General features: G+C 60.8%; 3 protein-coding genes across 3 annotated transcripts; all 3 read left to right on the forward strand.

The window, feature by feature from the left end:
* Positions 1–717: 717 nt before the first annotated feature.
* On the forward strand, positions 718–4,176 carry HRG_01363 (ATP-dependent DNA helicase PIF1; the record flags this gene model as incomplete). Its single annotated transcript, XM_044859834.1, has 6 exons — positions 718–1,014; positions 1,184–2,154; positions 2,196–2,318; positions 2,375–3,044; positions 3,129–3,536; positions 3,754–4,176. 6 exons carry the CDS (start codon positions 718–720, stop codon positions 4,174–4,176), a joined length of 2,892 nt encoding a protein of 963 aa, XP_044726234.1.
* A 27-nt stretch (positions 4,177–4,203) lies between these two features.
* HRG_01364 (uncharacterized protein) lies at positions 4,204–6,743 on the forward strand (the record flags this gene model as incomplete). Its single annotated transcript, XM_044859835.1, has 8 exons — positions 4,204–4,215; positions 4,287–4,310; positions 4,424–4,810; positions 5,074–5,185; positions 5,236–5,330; positions 5,393–5,494; positions 5,581–6,360; positions 6,414–6,743. 8 exons carry the CDS (start codon positions 4,204–4,206, stop codon positions 6,741–6,743), a joined length of 1,842 nt encoding a protein of 613 aa, XP_044726235.1.
* Positions 6,744–8,189: 1,446 nt separating this feature from the next.
* Positions 8,190–11,974, forward strand: HRG_01365 (uncharacterized protein; the record flags this gene model as incomplete). The annotated part of the gene is made up of 11 exons (XM_044859836.1): positions 8,190–8,210; positions 8,265–8,554; positions 8,672–9,062; positions 9,621–9,818; positions 9,918–9,977; positions 10,058–10,324; positions 10,406–10,646; positions 10,818–10,901; positions 10,960–10,977; positions 11,205–11,306; positions 11,358–11,974. 11 exons carry the CDS (start codon positions 8,190–8,192, stop codon positions 11,972–11,974), a joined length of 2,289 nt encoding a protein of 762 aa, XP_044726236.1.
* Positions 11,975–13,403: the final 1,429 nt, after the last annotated feature.

A 13,403-nucleotide genomic window follows, 5' to 3' on the forward strand; every position in this document is an offset into this window, starting at 1 on the left:
CGCATAAGCTGCATGCCGAGTAGCAACATAAGCGCAAGACGAGCAGCCCAGGAAAGGACGTATACGTCGACGTCCGACTCACGAGGCTCCACGTCAGGGCATAGCAGCACGAGGTAGATGAGAGGTTTATAAAGGTAGTGGCAGCCAGTATCGCGATGGAGTCAGCTGCTGGAGGGGGACCGCGCGGAGCAGGGGGGGGCGCGAGCCCGGCGCAGGAAGCCCACGGACCGCGTGGCGCCTTGGAGACGCCGGTCGAGGACGGTCCGGGCGGGGACGCTTGGAGACCGATAGGTGCGACTGCCAACGGCGGCGACATCGCCCAGCCTAGGCAGGGCGAAGCGGATATGGGAATAGGGTGGAACGGCCACACCACGCCGCAGCCGAGTGTCGACGAGGGCGCGAAGCGCAGGCGGGGAAGACCACCGAGGCAGCAGAGACTCCAAGCCGACGCAAGGCAGCAGGCGTTGCGGCGTATCCAGCCCCGGCCGACACCGATCGCAGCCGGTCTCACACCGCCGCCGAGCGAGGGCGGCCCGCCTAGAGGCCAGCAGGCGCCGCGGCACATCCGGGCTCGGCCGGTTCTGAGGGCGGGAGTCCACGCGGCGCCCCCCACCGAGGCGGGACCGAGCGTCGGAAGCACGGACAGCCAACAAGCCGGTACGGTCGCAGAGCGAGGCCAAGGCGCATGAAGACGGCTAACGGGGCGCAGGCAGGACAATGAATCGGCAGCCCGGGGGAGAGCGGAAGAGGAAGGGCCGCACCCCCGGCGGGCAGGCCTTAGGGAAATGCTCCCGGGTCCGGGTGGGCCAGAAAACCCCAAGACGGAGGGAGCTGCAGGCCGAGGACCTAGCCAGCGTACTGCAGCACCTCGAGGAGGAGTTCGCGGCGGGCGAGAGGCTCGCAGACGAGCAGACGTGGTGCATGCCGGTGCCGCGCGCGAGGCAGGTGCGAACGGTGCAGAGGTTCTACCGGGCGTTCCACGACGCCGGCACGCTACCGGTCTTGACCTGCAAGGTATGTTACCGGAAGCGGTCAAGAGAGGAGCTAAGGAAATGGCGTGGGAGGTGGCCATGGCGGAGCCCCGTCACGGAGGGCGGCCGGTCTCTATTCGCGTGCCGAAGCTGCTTCCCGAGGCCGGGCGGTGCCGGTATGCGCAGAGTGCGCGCGGTGCCTCGGGCGTGAGAGGGCTTCGCCTGGCATGCACCTCCACGGCCGGCTCGGCTGCGAGCACGCGTACCCCGACGAGCTCAAGGGCCTCACGCCGGTCGAGGAGAAGCTGATCTCGCTCAACTCGTGCTACGGCTTCGTGACGAGGTATAGCATCCCCGGCGGGCAGAGGCAGAGCGTGAGGTATCCGAGGCACGTCAAGGGCCATATCACGGTATTCCCGAATGACGTGCAGGGGCTGGTGACCAAGGTGCTCCCGCACCCGCTAGTCCGGGTTATGGACGAGATCCATGTCTCGTGGCAGGGGGCCGAGAAGCCGGGGCCACGCGACCTGTCGGGCCTCCTGTCGGTAAGGCGGCGGGCGGTCGAGAGGGCGCTCGTCTGGCTTAAGGAGAACAACCCGCTCTACGGCGAGGTCGAGATCGACGTGGCGGAGATGGAGAGCTGGGGGGCGCCGCCGCACGGGGTGCCGTCGGTGGTATGCGAGCGCCTGGAGCGAAACGAGCCGTCAGCGCGGGAGAGGACGCGGACCGCGCAGGTGGTGCCGCCGACGGAGCGGGCCATGGACGACGAGGGCGCGGTCGAGATCGAGGAGATCCTCGTCATGTTAAGCCAGGGGCGGGATCCCGCGGAGAGGAGTCGCGACGTCAGGCCCACGTGCGACGACGAAGAGGACGGCGCTAGGCCCGAAGAGGGCGGGGAAGTAATCAACGAGGTGACGTCGTCCGGCATGTTCCCGCTCGACGGGCCGCCAGGGGTGGCGGACGCCGAGAAGATTCGCTTCGCCCGCGACGCCGTCGGGCCCGACGGAGCGCGCGCCCGCGCAGGCCCGAGGACGTGGGTGGGGACGGCGGCCGGAGGGGCGGCGCGCGGCGGCGATGGCGACAAGTACGAGCCCTATATCCAGGTACGGCGCGGCAACGAGTTCGCCGACTCGGCGGACGCCTCCTTCTTCGCCAAGACCTTCCCGACGCTATTTCCTTTGGCGTGGGGCCGAGGCTCGCCGACGAGGCCGCTACCCGTGGAAGCGAGACTACCGGGTGGCGGGGCCGGGCTGCCGAGGCGGAGCGGGTCGCGGAGGGCCTCACGTCGACCCGGAACATGAACCTCCAAGCATGGGCCGACGTCGTGCTACGGCGCCACGGCGGCCGGTTCGCGACGCATCCCATCTTCGCCTTCCTAGTGTTTAATATGGGGTGCGGTCTAGGAACCGCCAGGCCAGTATGCTAGGCGTAACGAGGAAGAACTTCGCAAAGGTCGAGGGTCTACTAAAGTCGTTAACGACGCAGAGGCTCGAGGCGGCGAGGGTCGAGCTCGAGGCCACGGGCAAGACCGGCGACGACGGGGTAAAGGAGCTCCGGTCCCTATCGGTGTTTGGCCACCGGCAGCCGATGTCGAGGGAGAGCCGCCTAAGTATGCGGAAGAAGATACTATCTCTCATCGTCAGATACGGGGTGCCGGCCATTTGGTTCACGCTAAACCCGAACGATATTACGAACCCGGTAAAGCTACGGCTGGCGGCGTACCGCGCCCGCGACCCCGAAGCGGCCGAGGCCTTCCTAAGAGAGCTAGGGACTGCGTATAAGCGGGTGCGGCTGGCGATAGCGGACCCGATGAGCGCGGCCGTCTTCTTTCACCGGGAGATAAAGCTCTTCTTCGAGCATTACGTCGACGTCGGGGACGAGTCGGTGTTCGGGCACGTCGGGGCGTACTACGGGGCGGTAGAGACGAACGAACGAGGTGCTCTCCACCTCCACGGGCTTCTCTGGCTAAAGGGCAATGCGCGCCTCGGCGAGGCGCTGGCCGGCGCCGGCGGCGAGGAGCAGGCAGCGTACCGGGAGCGAATAATCCGCTACGTAGACAGCGTCTTCTCCGAGGTAAGGCGGACGACGTCTAGAGGCGTAGCCTCCCGGCTCCGTCGAACGCAGACTAAAGGGGCCGAAACTAACCCTAGGCCGTAGGAGCTAGACGCAGAAGGGCACCACGCTGTGCAGGCGGAGCGGTCGATCACGGCGCACATGTCGTCGTGGCTTGACGACGTCGAGCGCTTAACGGACGCGTTCGACGAGGAGGCCAACTTCTGCGCCGGCGCGACGCAGGTCCACACGCATAGCGCGACCTGCGTCAAGTACTCGCTCGCGGGGCCGGTCGTGGGCGACCTCTGCCGTTTTAAGGCGCCCTGGAGGCTAGTAGAGAGGACGGCGCTCACGGCGGACGGCGTGCTGGAGATCCGGCGGACACATAGCATGGTGAACCGGTGGAACAAGGCGATGGCGGTAGGGCTGCGGCACAACCACGACATCTCGTTCATCGCGACGCAGCGCAAGACCATGGCCCTGATCTACTACATCACCAACTATGCGACTAAGGTAGAGGACCCTACGTGGAAGCGGGTGGCCGCCGCGGCCGAGTTACTCCCGACCTTAGAGCCGACAGCAGAGAGCAGTATCCCCAGCGCCGACCGCAACGATAGCGGGGGGAACGGAGCCGGAGAGGAGGCCGCGGCGGACCCTATAAGGGGAACAAGACGAGGTGTTCCTACTAAAGGCGGCGAACCGAATCTTCACGGAGCGCCCGCTATCCCAGGTCGAGGTGATCGCCGACCTCCTGGGGTATCCCGCGGAGTTTTGCAGCGGCGCGGCGTGGGCGTACGTGAACACGAACCAGCTCTACTGGGCCGTCTTCCGCCAGTGGCGGCACCTCCGACTGGCGAGCGGGGTAGAGGCGACGGCGAGCGACGCGCCGGACGAGACGGTCGTCGTCGAGGAGGCGGGGCCGAGGATCTCCTTCATCGAGGCCTACCGGCATAGAGGCGGGCTCCTACAGGGCCTCTGTCTCTACGACTACGCGTCGCTCGTAAGGCTGAAACGGAATGGCGGAGGCGCCGAGGGCTGCGCGGCCTGGGGCGAGATACCCTTTAACGAGAGCTGGGCTCCGGGAAGGACTGGGCGCAAGTGCTCAGACGGCCGGGTAAGGGGCGAGCGTACGCCTAGACGGGTACCTCAGTAAGGAGTTCGGCGAGGAAGACGAGGAGTCATGTCATCGGAGGTACGTATAGCAAAGCCGAGGGCGTACCGTCGGACGGCGACGCGGCCCGTGGCCCGGCTAACGGTGCAAAGGGCGGCGGTGCAGCATCTAGCGCTGTTCGTGCCGTGGGAGGCATTCGTCTGCGAGGAGACGGGCGACATCAACGACATCTGGGCGCGGGCGGGCGGCGCTGGCGCCGAGGATCGCGCGGCTCGCGGACAACGTACAGCTGCTCCGGCGGTCGGCGGAGGACGCCAAGCGCGACGCCAGGCAATGGGCCGCTACGACCGAGGAGGGCGAGCCGGCGGCGGCGGCACGCGCCAACGAGGGCGCGGAGGAGGCGGCCGAGGGGGGCGGGCAGGTGTACCGCGCCGGCGGCGCAGGCGACGCGGCGCGGCTCATCGACGTTGTCCGGAACGCCGCCGGCGCGGGCCAGGTAACGGCGCGGTCGGCGGAGCTGCTGGCGATGACGCAGCAGCTCTGCCGGTTTCAGCAGTCGGCGCTCTCGTCGGCGGCCGAGCTCGATGCGACGGTGGTGGCGGGCGAGGCGGGGCCGAGGCGGGTAATCCTCGCGGGGTCGACCCTCTCCGGGGCGGCGCTGCCGCGGCAAGAGCAGGTAAGAGCCATCAAGTCGCAGCAGAGGAGCGCCGCGCGGGAGCGGGAGCGGGCGATCCAAGGAATCCAGGGCGGCGCGGCGGCGTCGGCGCCGGGGCCGACCGAGTGCGGCGCTACGCGGGGTGATGGGCGGCTTCGGCGAGGACGACGTCGAGGTGACGGCAGCGGACGCCGACGCGGGGATGCGTGTGCGGCTCGGCCCGTCGAGCTCGTTTGTCGCCGCCGGCAGAGCTAGCGGGCCGGCTAACGCTTAACGAGAAGCAGTCGATCGCCCTCCTCATCATATGCCGCCAGCTCGATCAGGCCCGGCAGGGCGGCGACGCCGGCGACAGCGGCGACGCCGGCCAGCTCTGTCTATTCGTCGGCGGCGAGGGCGGTACCGGCAAGTCGCGCGTCATTGAGGCGCTCGTCGAGCTGTTCGCCCAGAGGACCTATCGAGCCAGCTACTAATCACGGCGACATCGGGGACGGCGGCGGCGCGGATCAACGGCATCACCCTGCACTCGGCCTGCGGCCTCTTGGTCGGCCAGGGCGGCCAGGCGGGGTCGGCGAGGAGGTAGACGGGGTGCGGCTGCCGGGACAGGGCGAACGCTTCGTCGACGGCCGGTCGCGGATGGACTGGCAGGAGAAGGAGGTGCTGGTGATCGACGAGGTCAGCATGCTCGGGGCGCGCACGCTGCACGCGGCGAACGAGCAGCTCTGCCGGCTGCGGGCTCGCCGCGGGACTTCGGCGGCATCCCGGTAGTCATCCTCTGCGGCGACTTCCATCAGTTCCGGCCGGTGCAGGAGCGGTCGATCCTGCTGCCGAGCGCGGCGGTGCCGTGGGACGCGGACGGCGCGTTCGCGGCCGAGCGGCGGCGGCAGCACGATAAGGCGCACGCGCTATGGAGGAAGTTTACGACGGTCGTCATGCTCGACGAGCAGATGCGCGCCGCCGGCGACCCGGAGCTACGGCGGCTGCTCGGGCGGATCCGGCGGGGGGAGCAGGACCGGTCGGACCTAGACCTCCTCAACTCGAGGTGCTACCGGGCGGGCAGGCGGATACCGTGGGAGACTGGGGTGACGGTGGTGACGCCGCTTAACAGGAATCGCTGGAACCTCAACCCAGAGGCGGCCCTCGCGTTCCGGGCCCGGCAACGGACGGCGGCGCGCATCTTCGTCTCCGAGCATAAGTGGAGGGACGGCACGCCGACGGAGGAGGAGGCGGTGCTGATGCTAGGCCAGGGCGACGACAGCGCGACTCCGGTGCCGGCCGTCTTCCTCTTCGTGCCCGGCATGCCGGTCGTCGTGAACCAGAACACGCACCAGGGGCTGAAGCTAGTGAACGGCGCCGGGTACACGGCGGTCGACGTCATACCCGACCGGGCCTTCCCCGGCCACCGGGTCTCGGCGGAGCTGACAATGCACTTCGGGCCGCCGGTCGGCATGGTGCTGGCCTCGGAGACGACCAAGGATTTCCACTTCGTGGGGATGCCGTCCGGGACGATCCTGCTGACGCCCATCAGCGTCAAGATCCAGGCCCAGCGGAAGCGGCCGTGGCAGCGGAACGACGTTAGCCGGAGGGCCTGCCGTGCGCCGCGGCCTTCGCCTGCACCGACTACAAGGTGCAGGGCGGGACGCTGGAGCGCGTGGCGCTGGAGCTCCGGGGGGCGAGGACGACGACCGTCGACGGGCGCGCGGTACCGTCGCCGTGCGACCCGTATAGCCTATACGTGCAGCTATCGCGGTGCCCGACGCTCGACGGCATCATGCTCGTGTCGGAGGTGCGGGAGAGGGACCTGGTAGGGAACAGGGTGCCCGAGGAGATGACGGCGGCGCAGGCACGGCTAGAGAGGCTCAGTGAGAGGACCGTCGGGAGGCGCTACGCTGGCTCGGCGATGACCTCCCGGGCCGCGGGAGGGACAAGACGAGACTGGGGGGGGATAAATAGATAGAACGCCCAACTATTTCCTCATTAGGCCCGAGCCGCAGAACCACCGTTCTCACAAAACCTCGGCGGGGGCAAGTTCTATACGTCTTCTTCCAAGACACCCCAAAAGAAAGGCAAAGGGCCCGGCTAGGAGTGATAGGCGGCCGAGAGGGCGGACGAAACAGGGCCGTTCCATCAGAAAAAAAGGAGGCCGGAGGAGGGAGCGGTAAGCAGTCGAGGTTGCGGGGAAGCTTTCAAACCATGATAATTTCCTTTCCGACCAATCAAAAGGGAGGAACCCGACCAATCAGAGGACGGGAGTTTGGGGGAAAAAAAATTTGGGTTGGGTGGTCGCGCGATAAGAAGAGGCCTTTCGTTCCTCAAGGCATATGACATCTACATGCCGTCTCCTCATCCTCCTACGTGGGGTCCTCCTACGGGGGAGCCTCCTTCGGGGGAGCTTCTTCCCGATCGTCTTTGCATTCAATGCAACCAGTTCAAGCAAGACGATCAATTCATTCACCTGATTGACCCATCTAAGCGCACTAGAAAATGTCTCCCCTGTCGTCGGGTTCATAATCGTCCTGTGTGTGTCTCTTCTTGCCTCTCAATTCGTTCGTCTGTTGATCTTCACTTAGGCTCAACGCATCCCAACAATCCATAAGCGACACGCAAGCCTAGATATCCAGAGTCCAACGGCGCGTAGGCCTACCGCACCCCAGACACCGTCTTCGGCTTCGCCTGCTCTGCCTCCTCTGCAGCCTCGTCCTTCGTTTTCTCCTGGCGTGCCTCCGCTACGCTTACCTCCACTACAGCATCGCCCTCGGTTCTTTCGTCGGGGCATTCGGCCAGAAGATAGTCCAAGCCATGCAACGGCACACGCCCGCCAGGTTACTATCAGTCGACGTCATCGTATGGAGAGACGGCAAGGCCATGAGCCATCCGCAACGCCAGGCACCTCCCAGTTGCTTTCTATGCAGCCGGCCCCGTCGTCTCCTGCTCTCTCTCCCGCGGTTAGCAACACATTCTCATATCTCTTATCCGATGTCAAGCAGCCCTTCCAACGTGTCGTCTCCAGCCTCTTCTGCTTTCACAGCAGGCGATTTGAATCTGCATCCGGTTCCTCGCATTGGCCTTTCTGCTCCTGCAAGCCTACAATCTATCCAATGCGACGAGGCCGATGAAGACGTTCCTCCTTTGGACATCGTTGGACCGTTTGCCGGCGATCTCAACGCACAGGCCATTTCTCAGAGTGATCAGGACCTCCTCAATCTTCATCATAATACGCTCACGGGATTCAACGAACCAGCCACACGTCGTCCGGCAGTTTCGACGTCAATTCCGTGTTAGGCAAGGTCACATTCGCGTCTGGCTTGAACACCTTCAACTCAACCACCCTGGCTATCGAGATATCATCATTGACGTTGAGCGCCTAAGTCAGCTACCAAACGACGGTGATGTGGTTGATCAAATGCTTGCCGAGGAAGTCGATGTGCCTGAGGGCGTGCAAGCAGAGCAACATCCTATAGAGCACCCTGACCCTGAGGCCGTTGAGGATGCCGATGCAGCTGGCATTGATGACTACGATGCAGCAGCAATCCCAAACTTCATTGCAGCGCAGGCTGACCTTGAGCGTCTCCGGGCTCAGCTTGAGGATCACGAACCCGTACCGCCCGAGCAGATCCCTCTGCGCCAGGCCCACATCGAGATGCCTAATATCCGGTCTACACCTCTCAATGAGTTCAATCGTTCCCAGCCTCTGCTGTCTCTCGCCTTTCCTACCCTCTACCCTACTGGGCAGGCAGACTTCGTGGCGCCTCGTCAGAGGACAATTCGGTACGATGAGTATATCGCACACGCCGTGAGATACCATGATGGCCGTTTTGCTACGCATCCACGCTTTCGATATGTTGCTTTTAACACACTCATGCGCCAACAAGTTAACTCTCGCAGTTCCTTCTTTCTGAAGAGGCCTGGCCTGCAGCAGCAAGTTGACATGGATGAACTACGCAATGCCTTTGAGGAAGATACCCCAGAATCTCGCGCACTGTTGAGCTCTATTGTGCGCTTCTCAAGCAGCTTGAAAGGCACACGAGCTTACTGGGGCGGCCAGAGACATCAGCTTGAGGCCATCGTCCACGGCCTTACCTGTCCTGGTGTCTTCCTCACCTTCTCAGCTGCTGACCTTCACTGGGATAGCCTCCAGAGACACATGCCGTCATATGTTGAATGGCGTGAGGCTGATGGCCGTGGTAAGGGTGCTATTGCGTTCCGGAATCTCCTTGAAAACCCTCATATCGCAGCATATCACTTTCACAGCCGTTTTACTAGCTTCCTTAAGATAGTATCGATGCCAAGGTTCAACATTACCGACTATTGGTTTCGCTACGAATGGCAGGCCCGTGGCAGCACGCATGTGCACGGCCTTTATTGGGTTAGGGATACACCAAAGCCTGATATGTCTACTCTCGAAGGCAAAGCTGAGTTTGCCCGGTTTTGGGCCCCTTATGTCTCTGCCATTAACCCAGAGCCGCTTCGTGTGATGCAGCAAGGCGACGCAAATCCATTGGTACTAGTCCGACCGCCGCCTACTTTCCAGTTCCTCGCTGAGGTTGTTAATCGCGTACAACGCCATCGTTGTTCTGAGCTCTATTGCTTGCGACACCGCCGACTGCCTGACAACTCTCTGTCAAGGGAAAAGCTATGTCGATTCCACTTCCCTCGCGCCTCCCATGCCGAGGCCCACGTCACACATGGCCTTAACCCGACATTCCTTGTGTATGATGGCGCACGCAACGACCTCTGCTTAACAACTTCAATCCCTTTTGGCTATTGGCTGGCTTGCAAATCATGACATTTCCCCTGCACCTCCTTTCATGCAGTTGTTAACTATCTCGGCAAGTACTGCTCTAAAGCTGAGAAGCAGACGGAGAGCTACCGCGACGTCGCCAGGGCCATCTTGCCTAGAGTCAATGCACGACAGGGTCTCGTCAGCTTCGTCGCCAAGTTCATGAACAAGCTTACGGCTGAGCGTGACTGGTCTGCTATGGAGATTAACCACCTGCTGCTCAGCCTACCACTCCAGCAAAGCACGAGGACTGTACGATCGGTTGACTGCCGCCCTCCTCAAGAGCAATGGCAGGCAGCTATTGTAGATGAAGCTGCTGATGGTATTCGGGCCTCAAGGAATATATATCAGAAATACCTCGCTCGCAACGATCAATGGGCGCAGTTGACCTACTTTGAGCTTCTCACCAAAGTTGACTTTACACGCCCGGCAGCCTGGCACTACTACAGCCGAGCCCTGACCGTGTGTTGAGCTATTTCCCTCGGTACAAGGCCCTCCGCGGTAACGAGCAGTACGAGGACTTTTGTCGTGTCAAGTTAACCCTCCACCATCCTCATCGCGACCCTCAGGAACTCAAAGAGGTAGATGGCGCCCTTTTCGACACCTTCTCTGGGGCATACGACCATTGCTCTGCTGTCCACGACGTTCATCCAGATGACTACTACGGGGACCTCCCTCCTCCAGTCGAAGAGGAATTCCAGGAAGAACCGCGTAACGAGGAAGATGTTGCGGCTGAGGGTTGGGAAGAGCTTGCTGCAGTGCTTCCAAATCGTGGTCCAGATGAAGATGACATTGACTTACTGGGGAATCGCGATTTTGACCTTGCTCACGGTTGGCAGCCCTACATTGGCAAGTATCCGGATTTAGCCATTCTGGGGCATGACTATTGGAAGGAGCTTAAAGCTTCACACCCCCTAGGCAACAACCAAGATGATGTCCCTGATGGCCTCTTTGATCAGCTTAACGTCGAGCAGCGCACTGTGTTTGACCTATTTACTCGACATCTTGAGAAGGCCCTCGACCCTCAACAGCCAAACCCGGCACCGCTCCTTGTGCAGGTAGACGGAGAAGGCGGCACAGGTAAATCCTTTATGATCAGAGCGCTCTGTGCACGTCTTGGGCAGCTATCTCCAACCTGCTTCGCTCGGGCTGCCCCTACCGGTGTGGCTGCTAATGCAATTGGCGGCGTTACACTACACTCCCTTCTACGACTCCCTCTTACCAAGTCTTCAACGGAGCTGCCGTTGCTAGGCCCTACAGACATTGCCAACCTACAGTCAAAGCTACGCAACCTCCGCTACCTCATTATCGACGAGAAGTCAATGATTGGCTTGCGTACTTTTGGCTACATTGATAGCCGCCTCCGACAAATAATTATTTCCCGAATATCGAGACACCTTTTTCGGCGGCCGTAGCGTTTTGTCGCTCGGCGACTTCTACCAGCTTCCACCTGTTATGGAGAAGCCGCTCTTTACTACGTCTATGCTCACGGCTTTACCTGATATCAATGGCCGCAATGCCTACCTGGCATTCGACAAGACAGTTGTGTTACGACAAGTGTTGCGTCAGCAGGGCGAAGAGCAGGCTCCTTTCGCACTGCTCTTCAGAGCCTACGTATAAATGCTCCTACTGTCCTAGACTGGGAGCTGCTCTGCACCCGCGTCCAGGCCAATCTGACCTTAGCCGAGGTTACGTGCTTTGACGGGGCAGTACGCATCTACACAACGAATGCCCAGGTCCGCGAGTTCAATAGGGATCATATGGAACGCCTAGCTGTGCCTTGCATACAAGTTCGGGCAACAAATGTCGGCCCAAAAGCCGCCGAAGCTGACTCTATGACTGCTGGCAACTTACATAACCAGTTACCCATTTGCATTGGGGCAAGAGTTATGTTGACTGAGAACGTCTGGACTGATGTTAGCCTTGTTAATGGTGCACTGGGGACCATGTATGACTTTGCCTATGAGGATCACGTACAGGATCCTCAAGCTCATCATCCCTTTGTCATTATGGTCCGCTTCGATCGCTATACCGGCCCCCCTTATTTCGACGACCCTGAGCTAGCCAACGTCCAGCCTATCTTTCGCTCCTGGCGGGACTTCATCAAGGGTAGTATGCCCTGCTCTCGCACTCAGTTTCCCTTGACAATTGCATATAGCATCACTGTGCACAAGGCACAGGGTGCTACGCTTGAATGGGTTGTTGCCGATATATCCCATCGCGATTTCCAGTCTGGCCTCACCTACGTCGCCGTCTCGCGCGCCAAGACGTTGAATGGCATCATGTTTGATGCGTCCTTTGATCTCAATGATATCCGGCGTCGCACGGATGGCTCTATGGCTGCTCGGGCTGCTGACGCTGCCCGGCGTGCTGGCCAGGTTGTGACTGCCCAGGAAGCATTGAATTGACTGGTCATACATTCGCCTGCTTGCAGCAACTCTCAATGTGACAATTTGGCTCTCTTATGGGTCAGCAACAACGGGGATGGGGTTTTCTCTAACTGAGAGTCTGAGCCATTTGATCATATGCACAGGAGCGAACAGGAGCCTTTTGGATGACGATTAATAAGGGGAATTGCTGGCTTGCTTGCAATCCTCTCCAAGCACAGCCTTCGTAGCACATAAATTTACAGCTTTGCTTACTCCTGTGACGGCGTATTCGGCGGCAACCCAGGTATCTTATTTTAAAATACTGCGCCACACCTTGCACTTGTCTTTAGGGCTGTGGTGCAAGGCGTACAATCAGCTGAAGGCTGCGAGTCTGGCTACCAGTCCAGCATTCACCGAACAATCAGTACAGTATCTACAATCATACAATCATCTGTGCCTTGGAAAGTGTCGTTGTCGCCAGTAGCATCAAGTGGAGTTACGTAGACCCGTGGCCTATCTTATACGGATTCTGAGTCTGTCGTTTGCGAAGTTGCTGATACCTCATTCTTATCTTAATTCCTTCCGGCGGCGACGCATAAGTCAGGTGATTGCGGTCAAACGGAGCATCCAGCACAGACCCTGCAGCGTTTTCACACGCGAGACGGCCACGTAGCTCAAACCGGTCTGAAAGTCACCATATCGTCGATAGCGGCGCGAAGCCCGGCCACGAAACGCGCGCGGACTCCATAGGCCCGGATCGTAGCAACGCCGCTAAGGTCCTCGCTAAACATGGCGAAGACGTGGGAACGCATGACCGACTAAGACGAGCCTAGTCAATTCGATCAGTGGATGCAGAGCCATGATCGGTTCAGGATGGAGGAAGACGATGAGCTTGGAGCTTATATGAGGCAGGCGCCAGTCCGGCGAGAGAACCTAAACCCTATTCTATGGTGGAGGGATCACCAAGAAGAATACCCACGCCTGAGCAAGTTTGCCCTTGACATACTGGCAATTCCTGCCATGTCTGTGGATCCTGAACGGACTTTCAGTGTCACAAAGTTGACAGTAAGCTCGCAGAGGCACAGCTTAAGCCCTGAGATCATTGAGGAAATACAGTGCCTACGGGATTGGCTGGCCCATCGAGCGATCACTGTGGGCGAAGTCGTTAGCTTTGGTTCGGAACTGATGGGTTGTGATGAAGAGGTGGCGTGATAATGCGCGGGGCCTGTCGTGAAAACGGGTTAACGATCTAGGTCCGGAGGTTACCTAGTCGGGCTGACTCTAGCAAAGGTGACTGAGAAGGATGAGTAATGTTGTTGTTAAGCGGTGGTATCGAACCTTCTAGATGACAACGTCATCTAGGCGGCCTGGGTGGCGAAATCGCCACCACAAGGCAGCCACAGGTGACAGAACTATAAGAAGTCACTTTTTGTTAGGGAGGAAGAAGAATAAAAGGATAAGGAACTTA

Source organism: Hirsutella rhossiliensis (genome assembly GCF_020360975.1).
Source record: "Hirsutella rhossiliensis strain HR02 chromosome Unknown scaffold00001, whole genome shotgun sequence".
NCBI lineage: Eukaryota > Fungi > Ascomycota > Sordariomycetes > Hypocreales > Ophiocordycipitaceae > Hirsutella > Hirsutella rhossiliensis.